This window comes from Homalodisca vitripennis, chromosome 3 (assembly GCF_021130785.1).
Source record: "Homalodisca vitripennis isolate AUS2020 chromosome 3, UT_GWSS_2.1, whole genome shotgun sequence".
Lineage (NCBI taxonomy): Eukaryota > Metazoa > Arthropoda > Insecta > Hemiptera > Cicadellidae > Homalodisca > Homalodisca vitripennis.
In genome coordinates, this window is record NC_060209.1 from 195429381 (window position 1) to 195456890 (window position 27510).

The following is a 27510-nucleotide window of genomic DNA, read 5'->3' on the forward strand; positions in this document are numbered from 1 at the left end:
TATAACAAAAGAATACAATCTTGTATTAACTCACAGCTGTGAGAAACGCTGCAAAGCACGCAACAGAGCAGGAAGCCAGCGTGTCGTTGCGGACTGAGTGACGTCATGCGCGCCGCCGACACAGTTTCGTTCACCGTATGAGCACACCCTTGTCTCCTTACACCATGGTTGAGATGGAGACAGCCGAAGGAACTTAAAACGCAACCCTGCAATGGAAAATATAAAAATTCCCTTCGAGCCAAAATCTGAAACGCTGTGATAGACGACAAATTAGAGATTACAAATAGAGTGAACATACAGCGTGACTAAATTATTTAATTCGGATGCTATTATTGGTACACATGATCACGCGGTGACGATCAGTAGTGCACGGGAAAACGATGGATACTACAACGATGGACTTTTATCGTAAAAATCCACGATAATTAGATATTAATAAAGAACTGGATTGCATGAGGCTACAAAGCGAGTGCAGGGAGTATACAAGCAAAAGCCACGCCGCCTTAAAATTGACAATTAATGTTTTTTTGTTCTAAACATCCAGTCACATTGTCCACAAGACCCAGCGTGGTGATGCGAGGCGATGACGGCAAGCAATCAAGCAAGCGCGGCAAACACACAAACACACACAAGACTGTTACTCAGCGGTCCCAAGCGGCTGCTGAATAATGGAACATCTCACTGCTGAATAAAACAGCGTCCCTCTTCCTCTCTAATCGCCCTCTAAATATTTATTGACTATTACATAAGTTGTCTTACTTCCTGCCCTTGCGCATTTATTGGCTGAGCGTTAGCGTATGGTGTATTCTCCGAGTTTTAAACCTATGGATACACCGTTTGTGTACATAGAGCTTATAAATATTGTTAACATATTTTAGAAACTTAATGTTGTATGTGGAAATGTTTTGAAATCAAATTTTTTGTAACTACTCACCACCACGAATGAGACTGTGCACAATACACAACTCGGTAGCAACTTCCTTTGGTTCTCAATTGCCATGACAGTGATGTTTTTAAACTCGTAGTATTTTGTTTTTTTTTTCTAAATGTGCTTTTTTCCAGTTGTACAGTTCACTTTATTCAATACTAATGCAAAGATGTCAGGGTGGCCATACGTATTTACAGCTTATCAGTTTCTAGATCATCATTTTTAAAAAACATAGACAGGATTGCAGTTATGATAAAATATTCCAGATGCTGTTAAGGGAGAACACCTAAAACGTTCGAAAAACTATTTTAATTCACAAAAAGAGTATTTGGAAAAACAACAACAGAAGTCGGTATCAGTTTAATTGGTGATGAAACTGATAACACAGTGAATGACAGAGGCCTTTGTTTTGAGACAAAGGTATCACCGTACGCATGTCAATTTTCCACTCCGCTTATATTCTCATCCATCGACTTTTTGTCGGGAAGCTTTTCAACTCCTTGCTTTAGCAGTACTTGTCACTTGTGGTACTGCTTCGTGAACTTGTACAAATATTTTTTTGAGATTTTCGCTATCTTTGACGTAGTGTGAAACTAAATTGTACATGATTGTCATGACTACATTATCAGCTAAGTTGTAATTCATCTTAATAAATAAGGTTAGTTAGTTATATTGAAAATTTACTATATATATATATATATATATATATATATATATATATATATATATATATATGAGGTGTTAATAGATGTTAGCACAGACCTTAGGCAAATACGAGCATTACCGATATGTGAGTGGGCTTAACACTGTGATAGTTTACGTTATAGTTAATGTTTAAAAGATGTTAATCCAAGGTAGCGAAGACCGTAGGCAAATATTACTGAGATTTGAGTGGGCTTGAACACTAAGTGATATTTAATATATATGAGATGTTAATAGGAGTTAGCGAGGACCGTAGGCAAATATTACTGAGATTTGAGCGGGCTTGAACACTAAGTGATATTTAATATATATGAGATGTTAATAGGAGTTAGCGACGACCGTAGGAAAATATTAACGAGATATGAGCGGGTTTAAACACTAAAGTGATAGTTAATATATATGAGATGTAATAGGAGTTAGCGAGTAATGTAGGCAAATATTACTGAGGTTTGAGCGGGCTTGAACACTAAGGGATATTTAATATATATGAGATGTTAATAGGAGTTAGCGAGGACCGAAGGCAAATATTAACGAGATATGAGCGGGTTTAAACACTAAAGTGATTGTTAATATGTATGAGATGTTAATAGGCGTTAGCGAGGAGCGTAGGCAAATATTACTGGGAAAGTACAAACAGTTCCGGAGTCTCAGTGACACAAGAGCAGCTTAGCGAACGTTAATCCCTCAGATAAGACAACTTTGTGCGTGCTGTGACTGTACTTTGCCACAGAATTAATTATTTATCCAAGCAAGCCTAATGTTTATTTGTTCACAATCGTTATAAATCAGTAACGAACATATTTTAGATGGCTCAAATAGCTACAATAATTATCCCCAGACTAAGGTATGGAAATTGTTATGTATAAAATTGTATTAGTCTAAAAAGTACTTTTACACCAACCAAAGACATTTGTCCCAAATAAGATATTTTCTTCATTAAATATGTATTGTTTCTGATTTATTAATATGTTTACAACTATTAAAGTATTGTTGTTTAATTATTATTTAGAGACTAAACAAAATATACTGTTTGAGCTACACAGTCCTTATAAGAGTTAAAAGCATGTACCGTATAACCTAAGGTAATTACGAATGTTAAGTTTGGTTCCATTTCACCTTCTACTTAGTGCAGCGTTTGTTTAATACAAGTTATCAACCTCGGGTTTCGCGATTCTATAGTCTCTGTGGGGTTTCTTGATTAATTATAAAATTGCTTCAGCTTCTTCCGAAATAGCCTATTGGAGGACTAGCCCTCCCCCTTGGAGTACAGTTGCACGGTGTTCACTGACGGCTTTCCCCACCTCATGTGTAGTTTCTAACTCAACTGTTGACTCGTTTCACAACACTTCTCCTCAATCACTTCCGTCCATGTGTTCTGGAGCGAGCCTTATTTTCTTTGTGAAATGTATTACTACGCAATACATAATATCAATTACACAAACATGCACGAGAACTACTCGTATTTAAAATATTCAATGCTTCTAAAAGTCCACTCCATATCGTTTTGGGCAGTTCAATTCATTGAAGATAAGGTAATAAATTATGTAAATCTTACAAAGGACATAATATTCAATATGTAAGACGTTTCAACTTTGACCTTGTTACTCAGTTTTTGAAACTATCCAGAATATGGTCATGAATTCTGAAACATAGGCAGACTGTCTTGTACATGAAATGAAAATCATTTTTCGTAGAATATCTACGTTTAGAACACTTGGTATATTTGAAAAAATTTGGATGAGATTAAATAAAATGCACATTTTTTTAGACGCCACAAGAATGACAGGTAAAGAACTTTTAACAACAACGGATCTTAGTCTCACTTATGATTTAAATGATATGACAAACAGAGGAGCAACAGAACATCTGTTGAGTCAACACTGACAATATATTACAACAGTGAGTGCCACCTGTTGCAAACAAAAATGAAATGTCAGGCGTTCACTTTCACTCGAACAAGAAACAAAATAACGCCTCTCTGATCTCCTATGCGTCGACGTGTAAAAGCTCACCATGCAACCGAGAGGCACAAAATCGCTCTGTTGTCCACCTGTTTAAGAAAAACACATGACCGTCCCCCACTCGAACCAAGAGAAGGTCTTACGTTGAGATGCATGGTGTAAGGAGACAAGGGTGTGCTCATACGGTGAACGAAACTGTGTCGGCGGCGCGCATGACGTCACTCAGTCCGCAACGACACGCTGGCTTCCTGCTCTGTTGCGTGCTTTGCAGCGTTTCTCACAGCTGTGAGTTAATACAAGATTGTATTCTTTTGTTATATTGAATATTTGTTTTTAATATTAAATGTTATATATTAATTATATAATAATTATGTCCTCAAATTATCGTTATTTATTATTATTTCATAGTACAAATATTCGTATTATTACTAAAAACAGTTTGCTACGGAATTGAAACGTTAAAATACAGCTATGACAAAAAAATGTGTAAATAATTTGTTTACAAAATTATAACATAATTAAGTGAACAGTACCAAAACATTTAAAATAAAAAACTATTTGGGGCCTTTAAAGAGTCGGATTGTTTAAACATATTGTAGCTTTAATGTTTAATTAATAAATGTCCTAACTTTTCTACGTAAGACTAACTTCAACAAAACTTTAATATTAAAAACAAATTTCAATATAACAAAAGAATACAATCTTGTATTAACTCACAGCTGTGAGAAACGCTGCAAAGCACGCAACAGAGCAGGAAGCCAGCGTGTCGTTGCGGACTGAGTGACGTCATGCGCGCCGCCGACACAGTTTCGTTCACCGTATGAGCACACCCTTGTCTCCTTACACCATGGTTGAGATGGAGACAGCCGAAGGAACTTAAAACGCAACCCTGCAATGGAAAATATAAAAATTCCCTTCGAGCCAAAATCTGAAACGCTGTGATAGACGACAAATTAGAGATTACAAATAGAGTGAACATACAGCGTGACTAAATTATTTAATTCGGATGCTATTATTGGTACACATGATCACGCGGTGACGATCAGTAGTGCACGGGAAAACGATGGATACTACAACGATGGACTTTTATCGTAAAAATCCACGATAATTAGATATTAATAAAGAACTGGATTGCATGAGGCTACAAAGCGAGTGCAGGGAGTATACAAGCAAAAGCCACGCCGCCTTAAAATTGACAATTAATGTTTTTTTGTTCTAAACATCCAGTCACATTGTCCACAAGACCCAGCGTGGTGATGCGAGGCGATGACGGCAAGCAATCAAGCAAGCGCGGCAAACACACAAACACACACAAGACTGTTACTCAGCGGTCCCAAGCGGCTGCTGAATAATGGAACATCTCACTGCTGAATAAAACAGCGTCCCTCTTCCTCTCTAATCGCCCTCTAAATATTTATTGACTATTACATAAGTTGTCTTACTTCCTGCCCTTGCGCATTTATTGGCTGAGCGTTAGCGTATGGTGTATTCTCCGAGTTTTAAACCTATGGATACACCGTTTGTGTACATAGAGCTTATAAATATTGTTAACATATTTTAGAAACTTAATGTTGTATGTGGAAATGTTTTGAAATCAAATTTTTTGTAACTACTCACCACCACGAATGAGACTGTGCACAATACACAACTCGGTAGCAACTTCCTTTGGTTCTCAATTGCCATGACAGTGATGTTTTTAAACTCGTAGTATTTTGTTTTTTTTTTTCTAAATGTGCTTTTTTCCAGTTGTACAGTTCACTTTATTCAATACTAATGCAAAGATGTCAGGGTGGCCATACGTATTTACAGCTTATCAGTTTCTAGATCATCATTTTTAAAAAACATAGACAGGATTGCAGTTATGATAAAATATTCCAGATGCTGTTAAGGGAGAACACCTAAAACGTTCGAAAAACTATTTTAATTCACAAAAAGAGTATTTGGAAAAACAACAACAGAAGTCGGTATCAGTTTAATTGGTGATGAAACTGATAACACAGTGAATGACAGAGGCCTTTGTTTTGAGACAAAGGTATCACCGTACGCATGTCAATTTTCCACTCCGCTTATATTCTCATCCATCGACTTTTTGTCGGGAAGCTTTTCAACTCCTTGCTTTAGCAGTACTTGTCACTTGTGGTACTGCTTCGTGAACTTGTACAAATATTTTTTTGAGATTTTCGCTATCTTTGACGTAGTGTGAAACTAAATTGTACATGATTGTCATGACTACATTATCAGCTAAGTTGTAATTCATCTTAATAAATAAGGTTAGTTAGTTATATTGAAAATTTACTATATATATATATATATATATATATATATATATATATATATATATGAGGTGTTAATAGATGTTAGCACAGACCTTAGGCAAATACGAGCATTACCGATATGTGAGTGGGCTTAACACTGTGATAGTTTACGTTATAGTTAATGTTTAAAAGATGTTAATCCAAGGTAGCGAAGACCGTAGGCAAATATTACTGAGATTTGAGTGGGCTTGAACACTAAGTGATATTTAATATATATGAGATGTTAATAGGAGTTAGCGAGGACCGTAGGCAAATATTACTGAGATTTGAGCGGGCTTGAACACTAAGTGATATTTAATATATATGAGATGTTAATAGGAGTTAGCGACGACCGTAGGAAAATATTAACGAGATATGAGCGGGTTTAAACACTAAAGTGATAGTTAATATATATGAGATGTAATAGGAGTTAGCGAGTAATGTAGGCAAATATTACTGAGATTTGAGCGGGCTTGAACACTAAGGGATATTTAATATATATGAGATGTTAATAGGAGTTAGCGAGGACCGAAGGCAAATATTAACGAGATATGAGCGGGTTTAAACACTAAAGTGATTGTTAATATGTATGAGATGTTAATAGGCGTTAGCGAGGAGCGTAGGCAAATATTACTGGGAAAGTACAAACAGTTCCGGAGTCTCAGTGACACAAGAGCAGCTTAGCGAACGTTAATCCCTCAGATAAGACAACTTTGTGCGTGCTGTGACTGTACTTTGCCACAGAATTAATTATTTATCCAAGCAAGCCTAATGTTTATTTGTTCACAATCGTTATAAATCAGTAACGAACATATTTTAGATGGCTCAAATAGCTACAATAATTATCCCCAGACTAAGGTATGGAAATTGTTATGTATAAAATTGTATTAGTCTAAAAAGTACTTTTACACCAACCAAAGACATTTGTCCCAAATAAGATATTTTCTTCATTAAATATGTATTGTTTCTGATTTATTAATATGTTTACAACTATTAAAGTATTGTTGTTTAATTATTATTTAGAGACTAAACAAAATATACTGTTTGAGCTACACAGTCCTTATAAGAGTTAAAAGCATGTACCGTATAACCTAAGGTAATTACGAATGTTAAGTTTGGTTCCATTTCACCTTCTACTTAGTGCAGCGTTTGTTTAATACAAGTTATCAACCTCGGGTTTCGCGATTCTATAGTCTCTGTGGGGTTTCTTGATTAATTATAAAATTGCTTCAGCTTCTTCCGAAATAGCCTATTGGAGGACTAGCCCTCCCCCTTGGAGTACAGTTGCACGGTGTTCACTGACGGCTTTCCCCACCTCATGTGTAGTTTCTAACTCAACTGTTGACTCGTTTCACAACACTTCTCCTCAATCACTTCCGTCCATGTGTTCTGGAGCGAGCCTTATTTTCTTTGTGAAATGTATTACTACGCAATACATAATATCAATTACACAAACATGCACGAGAACTACTCGTATTTAAAATATTCAATGCTTCTAAAAGTCCACTCCATATCGTTTTGGGCAGTTCAATTCATTGAAGATAAGGTAATAAATTATGTAAATCTTACAAAGGACATAATATTCAATATGTAAGACGTTTCAACTTTGACCTTGTTACTCAGTTTTTGAAACTATCCAGAATATGGTCATGAATTCTGAAACATAGGCAGACTGTCTTGTACATGAAATGAAAATCATTTTTCGTAGAATATCTACGTTTAGAACACTTGGTATATTTGAAAAAATTTGGATGAGATTAAATAAAATGCACATTTTTTTAGACGCCACAAGAATGACAGGTAAAGAACTTTTAACAACAACGGATCTTAGTCTCACTTATGATTTAAATGATATGACAAACAGAGGAGCAACAGAACATCTGTTGAGTCAACACTGACAATATATTACAACAGTGAGTGCCACCTGTTGCAAACAAAAATGAAATGTCAGGCGTTCACTTTCACTCGAACAAGAAACAAAATAACGCCTCTCTGATCTCCTATGCGTCGACGTGTAAAAGCTCACCATGCAACCGAGAGGCACAAAATCGCTCTGTTGTCCACCTGTTTAAGAAAAACACATGACCGTCCCCCACTCGAACCAAGAGAAGGTCTTACGTTGAGATGCATGGTGTAAGGAGACAAGGGTGTGCTCATACGGTGAACGAAACTGTGTCGGCGGCGCGCATGACGTCACTCAGTCCGCAACGACACGCTGGCTTCCTGCTCTGTTGCGTGCTTTGCAGCGTTTCTCACAGCTGTGAGTTAATACAAGATTGTATTCTTTTGTTATATTGAATATTTGTTTTTAATATTAAATGTTATATATTAATTATATAATAATTATGTCCTCAAATTATCGTTATTTATTATTATTTCATAGTACAAATATTCGTATTATTACTAAAAACAGTTTGCTACGGAATTGAAACGTTAAAATACAGCTATGACAAAAAAATGTGTAAATAATTTGTTTACAAAATTATAACATAATTAAGTGAACAGTACCAAAACATTTAAAATAAAAAACTATTTGGGGCCTTTAAAGAGTCGGATTGTTTAAACATATTGTAGCTTTAATGTTTAATTAATAAATGTCCTAACTTTTCTACGTAAGACTAACTTCAACAAAACTTTAATATTAAAAACAAATTTCAATATAACAAAAGAATACAATCTTGTATTAACTCACAGCTGTGAGAAACGCTGCAAAGCACGCAACAGAGCAGGAAGCCAGCGTGTCGTTGCGGACTGAGTGACGTCATGCGCGCCGCCGACACAGTTTCGTTCACCGTATGAGCACACCCTTGTCTCCTTACACCATGGTTGAGATGGAGACAGCCGAAGGAACTTAAAACGCAACCCTGCAATGGAAAATATAAAAATTCCCTTCGAGCCAAAATCTGAAACGCTGTGATAGACGACAAATTAGAGATTACAAATAGAGTGAACATACAGCGTGACTAAATTATTTAATTCGGATGCTATTATTGGTACACATGATCACGCGGTGACGATCAGTAGTGCACGGGAAAACGATGGATACTACAACGATGGACTTTTATCGTAAAAATCCACGATAATTAGATATTAATAAAGAACTGGATTGCATGAGGCTACAAAGCGAGTGCAGGGAGTATACAAGCAAAAGCCACGCCGCCTTAAAATTGACAATTAATGTTTTTTTGTTCTAAACATCCAGTCACATTGTCCACAAGACCCAGCGTGGTGATGCGAGGCGATGACGGCAAGCAATCAAGCAAGCGCGGCAAACACACAAACACACACAAGACTGTTACTCAGCGGTCCCAAGCGGCTGCTGAATAATGGAACATCTCACTGCTGAATAAAACAGCGTCCCTCTTCCTCTCTAATCGCCCTCTAAATATTTATTGACTATTACATAAGTTGTCTTACTTCCTGCCCTTGCGCATTTATTGGCTGAGCGTTAGCGTATGGTGTATTCTCCGAGTTTTAAACCTATGGATACACCGTTTGTGTACATAGAGCTTATAAATATTGTTAACATATTTTAGAAACTTAATGTTGTATGTGGAAATGTTTTGAAATCAAATTTTTTGTAACTACTCACCACCACGAATGAGACTGTGCACAATACACAACTCGGTAGCAACTTCCTTTGGTTCTCAATTGCCATGACAGTGATGTTTTTAAACTCGTAGTATTTTGTTTTTTTTTTCTAAATGTGCTTTTTTCCAGTTGTACAGTTCACTTTATTCAATACTAATGCAAAGATGTCAGGGTGGCCATACGTATTTACAGCTTATCAGTTTCTAGATCATCATTTTTAAAAAACATAGACAGGATTGCAGTTATGATAAAATATTCCAGATGCTGTTAAGGGAGAACACCTAAAACGTTCGAAAAACTATTTTAATTCACAAAAAGAGTATTTGGAAAAACAACAACAGAAGTCGGTATCAGTTTAATTGGTGATGAAACTGATAACACAGTGAATGACAGAGGCCTTTGTTTTGAGACAAAGGTATCACCGTACGCATGTCAATTTTCCACTCCGCTTATATTCTCATCCATCGACTTTTTGTCGGGAAGCTTTTCAACTCCTTGCTTTAGCAGTACTTGTCACTTGTGGTACTGCTTCGTGAACTTGTACAAATATTTTTTTGAGATTTTCGCTATCTTTGACGTAGTGTGAAACTAAATTGTACATGATTGTCATGACTACATTATCAGCTAAGTTGTAATTCATCTTAATAAATAAGGTTAGTTAGTTATATTGAAAATTTACTATATATATATATATATATATATATATATATATATATATATATATATGAGGTGTTAATAGATGTTAGCACAGACCTTAGGCAAATACGAGCATTACCGATATGTGAGTGGGCTTAACACTGTGATAGTTTACGTTATAGTTAATGTTTAAAAGATGTTAATCCAAGGTAGCGAAGACCGTAGGCAAATATTACTGAGATTTGAGTGGGCTTGAACACTAAGTGATATTTAATATATATGAGATGTTAATAGGAGTTAGCGAGGACCGTAGGCAAATATTACTGAGATTTGAGCGGGCTTGAACACTAAGTGATATTTAATATATATGAGATGTTAATAGGAGTTAGCGACGACCGTAGGAAAATATTAACGAGATATGAGCGGGTTTAAACACTAAAGTGATAGTTAATATATATGAGATGTAATAGGAGTTAGCGAGTAATGTAGGCAAATATTACTGAGATTTGAGCGGGCTTGAACACTAAGGGATATTTAATATATATGAGATGTTAATAGGAGTTAGCGAGGACCGAAGGCAAATATTAACGAGATATGAGCGGGTTTAAACACTAAAGTGATTGTTAATATGTATGAGATGTTAATAGGCGTTAGCGAGGAGCGTAGGCAAATATTACTGGGAAAGTACAAACAGTTCCGGAGTCTCAGTGACACAAGAGCAGCTTAGCGAACGTTAATCCCTCAGATAAGACAACTTTGTGCGTGCTGTGACTGTACTTTGCCACAGAATTAATTATTTATCCAAGCAAGCCTAATGTTTATTTGTTCACAATCGTTATAAATCAGTAACGAACATATTTTAGATGGCTCAAATAGCTACAATAATTATCCCCAGACTAAGGTATGGAAATTGTTATGTATAAAATTGTATTAGTCTAAAAAGTACTTTTACACCAACCAAAGACATTTGTCCCAAATAAGATATTTTCTTCATTAAATATGTATTGTTTCTGATTTATTAATATGTTTACAACTATTAAAGTATTGTTGTTTAATTATTATTTAGAGACTAAACAAAATATACTGTTTGAGCTACACAGTCCTTATAAGAGTTAAAAGCATGTACCGTATAACCTAAGGTAATTACGAATGTTAAGTTTGGTTCCATTTCACCTTCTACTTAGTGCAGCGTTTGTTTAATACAAGTTATCAACCTCGGGTTTCGCGATTCTATAGTCTCTGTGGGGTTTCTTGATTAATTATAAAATTGCTTCAGCTTCTTCCGAAATAGCCTATTGGAGGACTAGCCCTCCCCCTTGGAGTACAGTTGCACGGTGTTCACTGACGGCTTTCCCCACCTCATGTGTAGTTTCTAACTCAACTGTTGACTCGTTTCACAACACTTCTCCTCAATCACTTCCGTCCATGTGTTCTGGAGCGAGCCTTATTTTCTTTGTGAAATGTATTACTACGCAATACATAATATCAATTACACAAACATGCACGAGAACTACTCGTATTTAAAATATTCAATGCTTCTAAAAGTCCACTCCATATCGTTTTGGGCAGTTCAATTCATTGAAGATAAGGTAATAAATTATGTAAATCTTACAAAGGACATAATATTCAATATGTAAGACGTTTCAACTTTGACCTTGTTACTCAGTTTTTGAAACTATCCAGAATATGGTCATGAATTCTGAAACATAGGCAGACTGTCTTGTACATGAAATGAAAATCATTTTTCGTAGAATATCTACGTTTAGAACACTTGGTATATTTGAAAAAATTTGGATGAGATTAAATAAAATGCACATTTTTTTAGACGCCACAAGAATGACAGGTAAAGAACTTTTAACAACAACGGATCTTAGTCTCACTTATGATTTAAATGATATGACAAACAGAGGAGCAACAGAACATCTGTTGAGTCAACACTGACAATATATTACAACAGTGAGTGCCACCTGTTGCAAACAAAAATGAAATGTCAGGCGTTCACTTTCACTCGAACAAGAAACAAAATAACGCCTCTCTGATCTCCTATGCGTCGACGTGTAAAAGCTCACCATGCAACCGAGAGGCACAAAATCGCTCTGTTGTCCACCTGTTTAAGAAAAACACATGACCGTCCCCCACTCGAACCAAGAGAAGGTCTTACGTTGAGATGCATGGTGTAAGGAGACAAGGGTGTGCTCATACGGTGAACGAAACTGTGTCGGCGGCGCGCATGACGTCACTCAGTCCGCAACGACACGCTGGCTTCCTGCTCTGTTGCGTGCTTTGCAGCGTTTCTCACAGCTGTGAGTTAATACAAGATTGTATTCTTTTGTTATATTGAATATTTGTTTTTAATATTAAATGTTATATATTAATTATATAATAATTATGTCCTCAAATTATCGTTATTTATTATTATTTCATAGTACAAATATTCGTATTATTACTAAAAACAGTTTGCTACGGAATTGAAACGTTAAAATACAGCTATGACAAAAAAATGTGTAAATAATTTGTTTACAAAATTATAACATAATTAAGTGAACAGTACCAAAACATTTAAAATAAAAAACTATTTGGGGCCTTTAAAGAGTCGGATTGTTTAAACATATTGTAGCTTTAATGTTTAATTAATAAATGTCCTAACTTTTCTACGTAAGACTAACTTCAACAAAACTTTAATATTAAAAACAAATTTCAATATAACAAAAGAATACAATCTTGTATTAACTCACAGCTGTGAGAAACGCTGCAAAGCACGCAACAGAGCAGGAAGCCAGCGTGTCGTTGCGGACTGAGTGACGTCATGCGCGCCGCCGACACAGTTTCGTTCACCGTATGAGCACACCCTTGTCTCCTTACACCATGGTTGAGATGGAGACAGCCGAAGGAACTTAAAACGCAACCCTGCAATGGAAAATATAAAAATTCCCTTCGAGCCAAAATCTGAAACGCTGTGATAGACGACAAATTAGAGATTACAAATAGAGTGAACATACAGCGTGACTAAATTATTTAATTCGGATGCTATTATTGGTACACATGATCACGCGGTGACGATCAGTAGTGCACGGGAAAACGATGGATACTACAACGATGGACTTTTATCGTAAAAATCCACGATAATTAGATATTAATAAAGAACTGGATTGCATGAGGCTACAAAGCGAATGCAGGGAGTATACAAGCAAAAGCCACGCCGCCTTAAAATTGACAATTAATGTTTTTTTGTTCTAAACATCCAGTCACATTGTCCACAAGACCCAGCGTGGTGATGCGAGGCGATGACGGCAAGCAATCAAGCAAGCGCGGCAAACACACAAACACACACAAGACTGTTACTCAGCGGTCCCAAGCGGCTGCTGAATAATGGAACATCTCACTGCTGAATAAAACAGCGTCCCTCTTCCTCTCTAATCGCCCTCTAAATATTTATTGACTATTACATAAGTTGTCTTACTTCCTGCCCTTGCGCATTTATTGGCTGAGCGTTAGCGTATGGTGTATTCTCCGAGTTTTAAACCTATGGATACACCGTTTGTGTACATAGAGCTTATAAATATTGTTAACATATTTTAGAAACTTAATGTTGTATGTGGAAATGTTTTGAAATCAAATTTTTTGTAACTACTCACCACCACGAATGAGACTGTGCACAATACACAACTCGGTAGCAACTTCCTTTGGTTCTCAATTGCCATGACAGTGATGTTTTTAAACTCGTAGTATTTTGTTTTTTTTTTTCTAAATGTGCTTTTTTCCAGTTGTACAGTTCACTTTATTCAATACTAATGCAAAGATGTCAGGGTGGCCATACGTATTTACAGCTTATCAGTTTCTAGATCATCATTTTTAAAAAACATAGACAGGATTGCAGTTATGATAAAATATTCCAGATGCTGTTAAGGGAGAACACCTAAAACGTTCGAAAAACTATTTTAATTCACAAAAAGAGTATTTGGAAAAACAACAACAGAAGTCGGTATCAGTTTAATTGGTGATGAAACTGATAACACAGTGAATGACAGAGGCCTTTGTTTTGAGACAAAGGTATCACCGTACGCATGTCAATTTTCCACTCCGCTTATATTCTCATCCATCGACTTTTTGTCGGGAAGCTTTTCAACTCCTTGCTTTAGCAGTACTTGTCACTTGTGGTACTGCTTCGTGAACTTGTACAAATATTTTTTTGAGATTTTCGCTATCTTTGACGTAGTGTGAAACTAAATTGTACATGATTGTCATGACTACATTATCAGCTAAGTTGTAATTCATCTTAATAAATAAGGTTAGTTAGTTATATTGAAAATTTACTATATATATATATATATATATATATATATATATATATATATATATATATATATGAGGTGTTAATAGATGTTAGCACAGACCTTAGGCAAATACGAGCATTACCGATATGTGAGTGGGCTTAACACTGTGATAGTTTACGTTATAGTTAATGTTTAAAAGATGTTAATCCAAGGTAGCGAAGACCGTAGGCAAATATTACTGAGATTTGAGTGGGCTTGAACACTAAGTGATATTTAATATATATGAGATGTTAATAGGAGTTAGCGAGGACCGTAGGCAAATATTACTGAGATTTGAGCGGGCTTGAACACTAAGTGATATTTAATATATATGAGATGTTAATAGGAGTTAGCGACGACCGTAGGAAAATATTAACGAGATATGAGCGGGTTTAAACACTAAAGTGATAGTTAATATATATGAGATGTAATAGGAGTTAGCGAGTAATGTAGGCAAATATTACTGAGATTTGAGCGGGCTTGAACACTAAGGGATATTTAATATATATGAGATGTTAATAGGAGTTAGCGAGGACCGAAGGCAAATATTAACGAGATATGAGCGGGTTTAAACACTAAAGTGATTGTTAATATGTATGAGATGTTAATAGGCGTTAGCGAGGAGCGTAGGCAAATATTACTGGGAAAGTACAAACAGTTCCGGAGTCTCAGTGACACAAGAGCAGCTTAGCGAACGTTAATCCCTCAGATAAGACAACTTTGTGCGTGCTGTGACTGTACTTTGCCACAGAATTAATTATTTATCCAAGCAAGCCTAATGTTTATTTGTTCACAATCGTTATAAATCAGTAACGAACATATTTTAGATGGCTCAAATAGCTACAATAATTATCCCCAGACTAAGGTATGGAAATTGTTATGTATAAAATTGTATTAGTCTAAAAAGTACTTTTACACCAACCAAAGACATTTGTCCCAAATAAGATATTTTCTTCATTAAATATGTATTGTTTCTGATTTATTAATATGTTTACAACTATTAAAGTATTGTTGTTTAATTATTATTTAGAGACTAAACAAAATATACTGTTTGAGCTACACAGTCCTTATAAGAGTTAAAAGCATGTACCGTATAACCTAAGGTAATTACGAATGTTAAGTTTGGTTCCATTTCACCTTCTACTTAGTGCAGCGTTTGTTTAATACAAGTTATCAACCTCGGGTTTCGCGATTCTATAGTCTCTGTGGGGTTTCTTGATTAATTATAAAATTGCTTCAGCTTCTTCCGAAATAGCCTATTGGAGGACTAGCCCTCCCCCTTGGAGTACAGTTGCACGGTGTTCACTGACGGCTTTCCCCACCTCATGTGTAGTTTCTAACTCAACTGTTGACTCGTTTCACAACACTTCTCCTCAATCACTTCCGTCCATGTGTTCTGGAGCGAGCCTTATTTTCTTTGTGAAATGTATTACTACGCAATACATAATATCAATTACACAAACATGCACGAGAACTACTCGTATTTAAAATATTCAATGCTTCTAAAAGTCCACTCCATATCGTTTTGGGCAGTTCAATTCATTGAAGATAAGGTAATAAATTATGTAAATCTTACAAAGGACATAATATTCAATATGTAAGACGTTTCAACTTTGACCTTGTTACTCAGTTTTTGAAACTATCCAGAATATGGTCATGAATTCTGAAACATAGGCAGACTGTCTTGTACATGAAATGAAAATCATTTTTCGTAGAATATCTACGTTTAGAACACTTGGTATATTTGAAAAAATTTGGATGAGATTAAATAAAATGCACATTTTTTTAGACGCCACAAGAATGACAGGTAAAGAACTTTTAACAACAACGGATCTTAGTCTCACTTATGATTTAAATGATATGACAAACAGAGGAGCAACAGAACATCTGTTGAGTCAACACTGACAATATATTACAACAGTGAGTGCCACCTGTTGCAAACAAAAATGAAATGTCAGGCGTTCACTTTCACTCGAACAAGAAACAAAATAACGCCTCTCTGATCTCCTATGCGTCGACGTGTAAAAGCTCACCATGCAACCGAGAGGCACAAAATCGCTCTGTTGTCCACCTGTTTAAGAAAAACACATGACCGTCCCCCACTCGAACCAAGAGAAGGTCTTACGTTGAGATGCATGGTGTAAGGAGACAAGGGTGTGCTCATACGGTGAACGAAACTGTGTCGGCGGCGCGCATGACGTCACTCAGTCCGCAACGACACGCTGGCTTCCTGCTCTGTTGCGTGCTTTGCAGCGTTTCTCACAGCTGTGAGTTAATACAAGATTGTATTCTTTTGTTATATTGAATATTTGTTTTTAATATTAAATGTTATATATTAATTATATAATAATTATGTCCTCAAATTATCGTTATTTATTATTATTTCATAGTACAAATATTCGTATTATTACTAAAAACAGTTTGCTACGGAATTGAAACGTTAAAATACAGCTATGACAAAAAAATGTGTAAATAATTTGTTTACAAAATTATAACATAATTAAGTGAACAGTACCAAAACATTTAAAATAAAAAACTATTTGGGGCCTTTAAAGAGTCGGATTGTTTAAACATATTGTAGCTTTAATGTTTAATTAATAAATGTCCTAACTTTTCTACGTAAGACTAACTTCAACAAAACTTTAATATTAAAAACAAATTTCAATATAACAAAAGAATACAATCTTGTATTAACTCACAGCTGTGAGAAACGCTGCAAAGCACGCAACAGAGCAGGAAGCCAGCGTGTCGTTGCGGACTGAGTGACGTCATGCGCGCCGCCGACACAGTTTCGTTCACCGTATGAGCACACCCTTGTCTCCTTACACCATGGTTGAGATGGAGACAGCCGAAGGAACTTAAAACGCAACCCTGCAATGGAAAATATAAAAATTCCCTTCGAGCCAAAATCTGAAACGCTGTGATAGACGACAAATTAGAGATTACAAATAGAGTGAACATACAGCGTGACTAAATTATTTAATTCGGATGCTATTATTGGTACACATGATCACGCGGTGACGATCAGTAGTGCACGGGAAAACGATGGATACTACAACGATGGACTTTTATCGTAAAAATCCACGATAATTAGATATTAATAAAGAACTGGATTGCATGAGGCTACAAAGCGAATGCAGGGAGTATACAAGCAAAAGCCACGCCGCCTTAAAATTGACAATTAATGTTTTTTTGTTCTAAACATCCAGTCACATTGTCCACAAGACCCAGCGTGGTGATGCGAGGCGATGACGGCAAGCAATCAAGCAAGCGCGGCAAACACACAAACACACACAAGACTGTTACTCAGCGGTCCCAAGCGGCTGCTGAATAATGGAACATCTCACTGCTGAATAAAACAGCGTCCCTCTTCCTCTCTAATCGCCCTCTAAATATTTATTGACTATTACATAAGTTGTCTTACTTCCTGCCCTTGCGCATTTATTGGCTGAGCGTTAGCGTATGGTGTATTCTCCGAGTTTTAAACCTATGGATACACCGTTTGTGTACATAGAGCTTATAAATATTGTTAACATATTTTAGAAACTTAATGTTGTATGTGGAAATGTTTTGAAATCAAATTTTTTGTAACTACTCACCACCACGAATGAGACTGTGCACAATACACAACTCGGTAGCAACTTCCTTTGGTTCTCAATTGCCATGACAGTGATGTTTTTAAACTCGTAGTATTTTGTTTTTTTTTTCTAAATGTGCTTTTTTCCAGTTATACAGTTCACTTTATTCAATACTAATGCAAAGATGTCAGGGTGGCCATACGTATTTACAGCTTATCAGTTTCTAGATCATCATTTTTAATAAACATAGACAGGATTGCAGTTATGATAAAATATTCCAGATGCTGTTAAGGGAGAACACCTAAAACGTTCGAAAAACTATTTTAATTCACAAAAAGAGTATTTGGAAAAACAACAACAGAAGTCGGTATCAGTTTAATTGGTGATGAAACTGATAACACAGTGAATGACAGAGGCCTTTGTTTTGAGACAAAGGATTCACTGTACGCATGTCAATTTTCCACTCCGCTTATATTCTCATCCATCGACTTTTTGTCGGGAAGCTTTTCAACTCCTTGCTTTAGCAGTACTTGTCACTTGTGGTACTGTTTCGTGAACTTGTACAAATATTTTTTTGAGATTTTCGCTATCTTTGACGTAGTGTGAAACTAAATTGTACATGATTGTCATGACTACATTATCAGCTAAGTTGTAATTCATCTTAATAAATAAGGTTAGTTAGTTACATTGGTTGAGTTAGTAAATATATATATATATATATATATATATATATATATGTATATGAGGTGTTAATAGATGTTAGCACAGACCTTAGGCAAATACGAGCATTACCGATATGTGAGTGGGCTTAACACTGTGATAGTTTACGTTATAGTTAATATTTAAAAGATGTTAATCCAAGTTAGCGAAGACCGTAGGCAAATATTACTGAGATTTGAGCGGGCTTGAACACTAAGTGATATTTAATATATAGGAGATGTTAATAGGAGTTAGCGACGACCGTAGGAAAATATTACTGAGATTTGAGCGGGCTTGAACACTAAGTGATATTTAATATATATGAGATGTTAATAGGAGTTAGCGACGACCGTAGGAAAATATTAACGAGATATGAGCGGGTTTAAACACTAAAGTGATAGTTAATATATATGAGATGTAATAGGAGTTAGCGAGTAACGTAGGCAAATATTACTGAGATTTGAGCGGGCTTGAACACTAAGGGATATTTAATATATATGAGATGTTAATAGGAGTTAGCGAGGACCGAAGGCAAATATTAACGAGATATGAGCGGGTTTAAACACTAAAGTGATTGTTAATATGTATGAGATGTTAATAGGCGTTAGCGAGGAGCGTAGGCAAATATTACTGGGAAAGTACAAACAGTTCTGGAGTCTCAGTGACACAAGAGCAGCTTAGCGAACGTTAATCCCTCTGATAAGACAACTTTGTGCGTGCTGTGACTGTACTTTGCCACAGAATCAATTATTTATCCAAGCAAGCCTAATGTTTATTTGTTCACAATCGTTATAAATCAGTAACGAACATATTTTAGATGGCTCAAATAGCTACAATAATTATCCCCAGACTAAGGTATGGAAATTGTTATGTATAAAATTGTATTAGTCTAAAAAGTACTTTTACACCAACCAAAGACATTTGTCCCAAATAAGATATTTTCTTCATTAAATATGTATTGTGTCTGATTTATTAATATGTTTACAACTATTAAATTATTGTTGTTTAATTATTATTTAGAGAGTAAACAAAATATACTGTTTGAGCTACACAGTCCTTATAAGAGTTAAGAGTATGTACCGTATAACCTAAGGTAATTACGAATGTTAAGTTTGGTTCCATTTCACCTTCTACTTAGTGCATGTCAAGACGTCCAAAACATTCGCCGACGAAGAAGCTCAAAACGAACTTTTGTTACTCTCTACGTTATGTGTAGAAAGCTCGGTTGCTCCACCGTGATTTTTTTATCGTCCTAGAAACACCGTAGTGCACTCAATTGTGCACATTATGAGACAAAGGGAACGCCAATTTATTTAGATTACTCAAGTTTGTAGTCTGCGTGTCTCTGAATCGAAATGATGTAGTGAGCTTCTTCGTCGCCGACTGTTTTAGATCTCTTCGGGTGGATGTTGATTCCAGATTTCAGGCTTCAAGTCTGACACAGCGTTAAGACTAGACACTGCACTAAGTGGAAGGTGAAATGGAAATAAACTTAACATTCGTATTGAATCACCCGTCCCACCACTGCTCTACGTTATATGTAGAAAACTCAGTTGCTCCTCCGTGATTTGGGATCGTCCCAGAAACACCGTAATGCACTCAATTGTGTACATACTGAGATAATGGGAGAACCAATTCGTCTAGATTAGATTTGTTTGTAGTACAGATGTCTCTGAGTCGAAACGATGTAGATAGTTCGTTTCTGTTTTGGATCTCTTCAGATAGATGTGACTAATCTAACTACAACTTTACAGGCTGTAAAGAGAATTTACCAGCCGAGATGAGAGGTCTGCGCCTGTTCCAGTAGAGCAGCAACAGGAACCATCTCGCCGCGAGCGTGAAGGGGAGCAGGACAGCCAACACCAGCAGCACAGGCAGCCCTACCAGCAGAGCTACCAGCGCTCCTAGGGCCGACCCTAGCAGTGACCACACGGGGCTCTCGTCCAGAGGGTGGCGCAGTCGTCTCAGCGGCGCACTCCGCATATACTGCCCTCCCCCACTCGCCATCTGGAACACCCGCAATGTAATAAGTCCACAACATTCACAATTTTAGTATATACGATAAGTGAATTAATTGTTAAAACCAAGTATAAACACTAACCAGCTTAATTCTGAAACTCCAGCTGTGTCACAGTTTTTAACTTAAAACCTTGTGGCACAGTTGATAAATTTATAAAAGTTGACAAAAGAGATTTCACACTAGTGTCCGAAACATTCTTATAAGTATTGTAATTTTGTTTTAAAGCAATTTAATATTTCAAAACAACTTGTTAATCTAGTTCCTAGCTCTACATGCTCTTATATAGAGCACAGGATTTTAATTAATAATTTATTTTAAAGTGATTATTTTTCAAATGTATTTTAAGTATATATTAAACCTAAATAACGTGCTTCTCAAGGCAACATAAGTCCTCATGATGTCGATGGCATGGACCGGGGCGTAGCACAAAACCCCACAAGACCCCAAATAACCTCTGGCCGGCCCGCTAGTCTGGTAGAAAAGGCAGAGCAAGCCACGGTAAAATACAGGTTTACCAGCTTACAAAGACTGGCTTGCTTGTTAATATCAACCTTTAGAAGCAGCCCTTCTAGGTCTTCTAGCACTAGAATTACAAGTCATGGTCCAAGGATATAAATCCGCGTATCGTATGAAAGCTGCGGCCACTGCATTATTGTCAAAACGCTGTAAGATTGCATATTACATCACTATGGCAAAAGAGTCTGTAATTAGCAAATTCTTTGTAATAGCTATCTGATCCTGGGAGCACTGTAAAAGGAAGGAGGGAGTATAGTTAGATAAAGGTGATCTAGTTTTGTTCCACAGATGGAGAGCAGATCTTGCCAGCTATGGAGTGTAGAGATCATCTCGTATAACAGCTCTCAGCGAAAGTCTAGGAGAGCATTGCACAGTCTTTAAAGCGTGCATATGCCCTATCTAGCTGGCGTAAATATATGATTGAATAGGAATTACTGCGATCAACGGTAAAACTATCTGATAGCCAGATCTCTCTTACGGCCCTTAGGCAACTTACTCAAGGCTGGTATGGGAAGGCTTTAAGACTTTATCCTTTTTAAATAATCGTAATCTCAGTTTGGTTTCTAAAGATGCCTGTTTTAGGGGCAATGAACTCGCTGACGAATTATCGAGAAGTGGCTCAAATAGGCACTTTTTAGAACCTGACCCAGCTTGTGGTACAATGAAGTCAAGTTTTACCCAGCTTATGGTTCAGAGATGAGCACTGTCATCGGTGGCAGAGTTTCCCTGTGTAATCATTTATCAAGAAGCTCATTTGAGGTAACCAGCTAAAATCCAGTTCACGAACTGGTTAATGATGCTAAACATAATGATGCTAAACAAATACCTACTGATACACGTGATTTCCCTTATTACTGGATACGGTGAATTCAGAAACCACTTGCACATCTAAGGATTTCCTATACTGAGGACTCTAGGTTTAGATTAGCCTAAGGAGACTGTTAAACACATTATTTTGGATTGTGAGAGGCTTGAGGTTAGGAGAAGAGCCCTATTTTAAGAGCTAGGGCAGAAGCTCTCATTGAAGGTACAGGGGTTGCAAGGCCCTACTAGCGGAACTTGGGTGTACAATAAGCTTAGGTTGACGAGTGGAGCTGAGTCCTGTTACCCTCCCTCCCTCTGTAATCGGACCTAAATGAAGTATATATTTTATCAATACATTTGTTATTACATTTGTTTGCATATGCCAACCTACATCAACTCGAAACGTCTTAACTTTATATGAATAATCTTTGCGGGTAATTAGTTGCAGTATATTGGTTTCAGATTGGCTCCATTTACGCCATGCGCTCTGAACCATGAATGAAGATGCAGGTAACTAGTAGTATCCTGTTGGTTTAAGATTGGCTTCATTTACGCTATTCGTTTTAAACCATTAATGAAATAAAACTCTCGCTGACATAAACAGAATAAAACTGAAAGTTGTAAGATGTTGGAAACAAAGTTGACTAACAGAGTTTGAGAGCTAAAGGGAATACCCGAGTCCGAACAGAGAAGTATTAATACTTCCCTGACAGCATTTGTAGTGAGTGAATATTCCAAGGAATAGCTGTTACGTAGCGGAATTGCCAATAGTTCAATATAAAACTTTTTGGACTTATCTACAGAAATATACGCAAGTACGCGTAAACTATTGTACGTATAGATGCTGTTCATATTGAAGCACAATCGTTTCTTAAAAAGTTTTCTAGTTCAAAATCACAGGTGGTCAGAAACTAAATGGTGAGGGATTATATATCAAATTTAAAAATTGACTTCTACTAATACTTACAATAATTACGATTAATCCGCTCTATTAATCTCATTTAATTTTTGTTTTACGACTGAGTGAAAATAATTAGCTAGTAATTCAGAACAAATTGTGTACATAAAGACAATCTTAATCCAATACACTGCTACTAGTTACCGAAATCCAAATATTCGTTCATTTTTCAGAACGAAAAATGAAGGTTGGTTTCAAATTGGCTTCATTTACGCTATTCGTTTTGAACCATGAATGAAGATGCAGGTAACTAGTAGAATCCTGTTGGTTTCAAATTGGCTTCATTTACGCTATTCGTTTTGAACCATGAATGAAGATGCAGGTAACTAGTAGTATCCTGTTGGTTTCAAATTGGCTTAATTTACGCTATTCGTTTTGAACCATGAATGGAGATGCAGGTAACTAGTAGTGGTTTTAGTTATATATATATATAACTAAAACCATATATACTATATATTGGTTTTAGTTTGGTTTCATGTACGTCATTTGTTCTGAATAATGAATGAGGATTTCGGTAACTAGTAGCAGTGTATTGGATTAAGATTGTCTTTATGTACACAATTTGTTCTGAATTACTAGCTAATTATTTTCACTCAGTCGTAAAACAAAAATTAAATGAGATCAATAGAGCGGATTAATCGTAATTATTGTAAGTATTAGTAGAAGTCAATTTTTAAATTTGATATATAATCCCTCACCATTTAGTTTCTGACCACCTGTGATTTTGAACTAGAAAACTTTTTAAGCAACGATTGTGCTTCAATATGAACAGCATCTATACGTACAATAGTTTACGCGTACTTGCGTATATTTCTGTAGATAAGTCCAAAAAGTTTTATATTGAACTATTGGCAATTCCGCTACGTAACAGCGATTCCTTGGAATATTCACTCACTACAAATGCTGTCAGGGAAGTATTAATACTTCTCTGTTCGGACTCGGGTATTCCCTTTAGCTCTCAAACTCTGTTAGTCAACTTTGTTTCCAACATCTTACAACTTTCAGTTTTATTCTGTTTATGACAGCGAGAGTTTTACTTTCCCCGAACATTGACTTAGTAGTGCTTACTCTGTCTGGTTCGTTGAGCTAATGTCATTACTTTCGCTTCAAGATATTCATTTGTAGCTTATCAAAGATGCAATTTTGTGTAGCATTGAGAACGTAACAGATGTTTTTGGACACTGTCATTGTTAAATGAAACAAAAATAGCAACATTTAGAGACTTGCAATTCTCGGGTGAATAAGTAACATAACTCATGGACTACAAAGTAGTCTAGACGGAACTAAATATAGAAATGGATCATAGCAATCGTGACAGGAATTAGTAAGAAAACATGTCGTGTGTCAATGCCGTGCACGCTATCTCTAATACAAACAATTAACAATTAAAGGCGAATAATGAACGGGTTACGATACGCCTGCACGCAGCAACCAACCACTGGCAACTGAGCAGTGGCCAATAAACGGAGAGCGTCACGACAGAAATTATATAGCGGCCTGGTTCAATCTAGATAAACTTGATCTTAGTATGACCCCGCATTAATTTATTGTAAGTCTTATTCTTTTTGATAGGTCAGGATTAACTTTTATTGTTTTTTTGTATCGAAAACCGATACGACCTAAGTATAACTTTACAAAATCATGTTACTTTCACAAACACTGGATTGCCAAAAACAAACTTAATTGTTATTCAAAGTTATACCACAATCAGTACAATAACGGAATTTTATGTTTACAAAATATATATAAATATATTAAAATATTTATAATTTATATTTTAGAAATGTATTATTTTGGTTTGTATTTTTAATAATCCTAAATATATAATATTTTAAAAAATGTATATATTTTATTTTTTTATTTTAAATTAAATATTTTTTAGAATTGTAAATAGAATAAAATATAAATATTTATGTCGTAGTGTTACAGACGAGCCTGTAACATAGAAATTATTATATTATACACTTCTAATAATTGGAATTCGAAATTTGCAACATACAAGTGCATGACCCAACATTCCCAGTCATGAGTGAACATTTCTCCCTCGTAAGGCCAATTTTAATGTAATTGTAGTTAATGCATTGCTTAAGTAATAAAACAGCTTTAATGTTGTCAAATTCAATGTAGTTGCTTTTAACCCGATGTTTGTTAAAGCTATATTTTATGTAATTAACTGAGCGTTAACGAAGCCTCACTCAAGGGGCTGGTAAACTTCCTTTCTGCCCGCGCGTCTGTCCGGGCGATACGTCGAAAACGAACTGACCTAAATAGTCAATTTGCATTAAGATTTCAATGTGGCCTAAATTGTTTGATGATGGTTCCTATCGCTCCATAGAATGTTGCCGAGGGTTATCGTACATTTCAGATTTTACTTATGGATAACCATGAGGTCAACGAAGAGATAGAGTAATAAATAAATTTATAAGCGAACTGTCACATTTTACAGGCTAACTACTCTAACACAAACTTTTGTTGACTAGGTGTATTCTTGGATTAAAAAGAAAATTATGTATAAATTTATTATTTAAACTCTACAATGAACTAAATTGTAATACGAAATTTGCAACATACAATTACATGACCTAACATTCCCATTCATGATTTAACATTTATCCATGCGTAAGGTCAATTTTAATGTAATTGTAGTTAATGCATTGCTTAGGTAATAAAACGGGTTTAATGTTGTCAAGTTGGTCACCATGGGACACAATCCAATTTAAGCCAACGCTAGGTCCGCGCATATAAATCCAAGAGGGATTAATGATAATGATTATGTAAAGGAAGTAGTTTGTAGTTTATTTTATAATCCTTTTACATATTGGGAAGGTAAGTATACATAATATGTATTTTATAGTTTGGAATAGTACTAAAAGGAAAAGGCGTTTTAGGTAATGCATAAGGAGTTATTTATCCAGATTTTTATCTACGATTAGAGATAATACTAGACAACGAAGAAGAGTTAAAACCTTTTAATATTTTTGAATATGTAATGTGTATATTATGTTCGGAGTAAAATTATGTTAAATATTGCGCCAATATAATTATGAAAGTTATATTATACATAACAAAAATTTAGTGTGGGAAAGTTATCGTTTGGGCTGCACACAAATATTATTAGTGGAACATTATGACATGTTATTTTATTGAGGTAATAACTGCAGTAGTGGTCACAAGGCGGCCTCTGCAGAGTGTAGTGCAATCCCAAGCAGCTCGCAGCCCAGGCCGGTCGCAAACACTCGGGCAGAGCGTTAATTGAATTGTTCACTTGGGAGCTTTTCCTTTCATCTCGGAATTTCTTACATTCTCTCTTTTTATGACGTCCTGTGGGATTTGCTTCCCTCATTAGTGTTTTATAAACGCCGAGTTACTGTCTGATCTCTGTGCTAATAGTGTAAAAATGTTTAGAACAAAGAACAAATGCACGAGTTCGCTGAAAATGAAAACTCAGACAGCATACAAAAACCAATATTTACACAGGGTAGGAATACACCAAAACACAGGGGTGTCGTGTAACAGGATTTGCTAAGTTCACAGTAAAATTTCAACATTGTGTAACTCATTTCGATCTCGAGATGTCCTGTGGACGGATACAAAAGGAAATAATTAAGCAGGAAAGACATTTTATATCCTCCCTCTGTAGACAAAATGAATTTCTTTCACTGTTAAGATATAAGGCGTAACCAAATTCCATGGTTCTATATGCACCATTTTAGAACTCAGTGTGTATATAGAAAAGTGCATAATTTAAGGCCTACAGAGAAAAGATCTTTATTGACATCTCTTGCCACAATATCGTTCATTGTAGAGTTAAAATAATAAATGTAGACATAATTTTCTTTTTAATCCAAGACAACACTTAGTCTACAAAGGTTTTTGTTAGAGTAGTTAGTCTGTAAAATGTGACATGACAAAATCCTTATATTTCGTTCGTTTAAAAATGTATGTATTACTCTATCCCCTTGTTGACATCATGGTTATGCATAAGTAAAATCTGAAATGTACGATAACCCTCAGAAACATTCTATGGAGCGATAGGAACCATCATGAAACAGTTTAGGCCACATTGAAATCTTAATGCAAAATGACAATTTAGGTCAGTTCGTTTTCGAGTTATCGCCCGGACAGACACGCAGGCAGAAAGGAAGTTTTCCAGCCCCTCGAGTGAGGCTTCGTTAACGCTCAGTTAATTACATAAAATATATAGCTTTAACAAACATCGGGTTAAAAGCAACTACATTGAATTTGACTTATCAGTGGATATAACTTTTGTACTTTATATGTCCTGTTCGTGTGCACTCTTGGGATCTCTTTTTAACCCTTTGAATTCTATGGCGTTATATAAGTACGGCGCAAGAAGTATCAATACGAGCCGTGGTGTAAAAAACGATCGTTACTTCGTCAATACTTTATACAGTACGTATTTGAAATATAAGAGTCGCCCCCCCACGCGAGTTTTGCATTACTCATCTCCCTTCGTGGTCTGAAAATCGCTTTGAAATCATCACATTGC

General features: G+C 35.9%; 1 protein-coding gene across 1 annotated transcript in view; it reads right to left on the reverse strand.

Moving 5' to 3' along the window:
- Positions 1-20771, reverse strand: part of LOC124357977 — a 75936-nt gene extending 55165 nt beyond the window's left edge. Inside the window, exon 1 of the mRNA XM_046810148.1 lies at positions 20475-20771. Coding sequence (XP_046666104.1) covers positions 20475-20709 — 235 coding nt within the window. The 5' untranslated portion in view covers positions 20710-20771. The remainder of the gene's footprint in view (positions 1-20474) is intronic.
- Positions 20772-27510: the final 6739 nt, after the last annotated feature.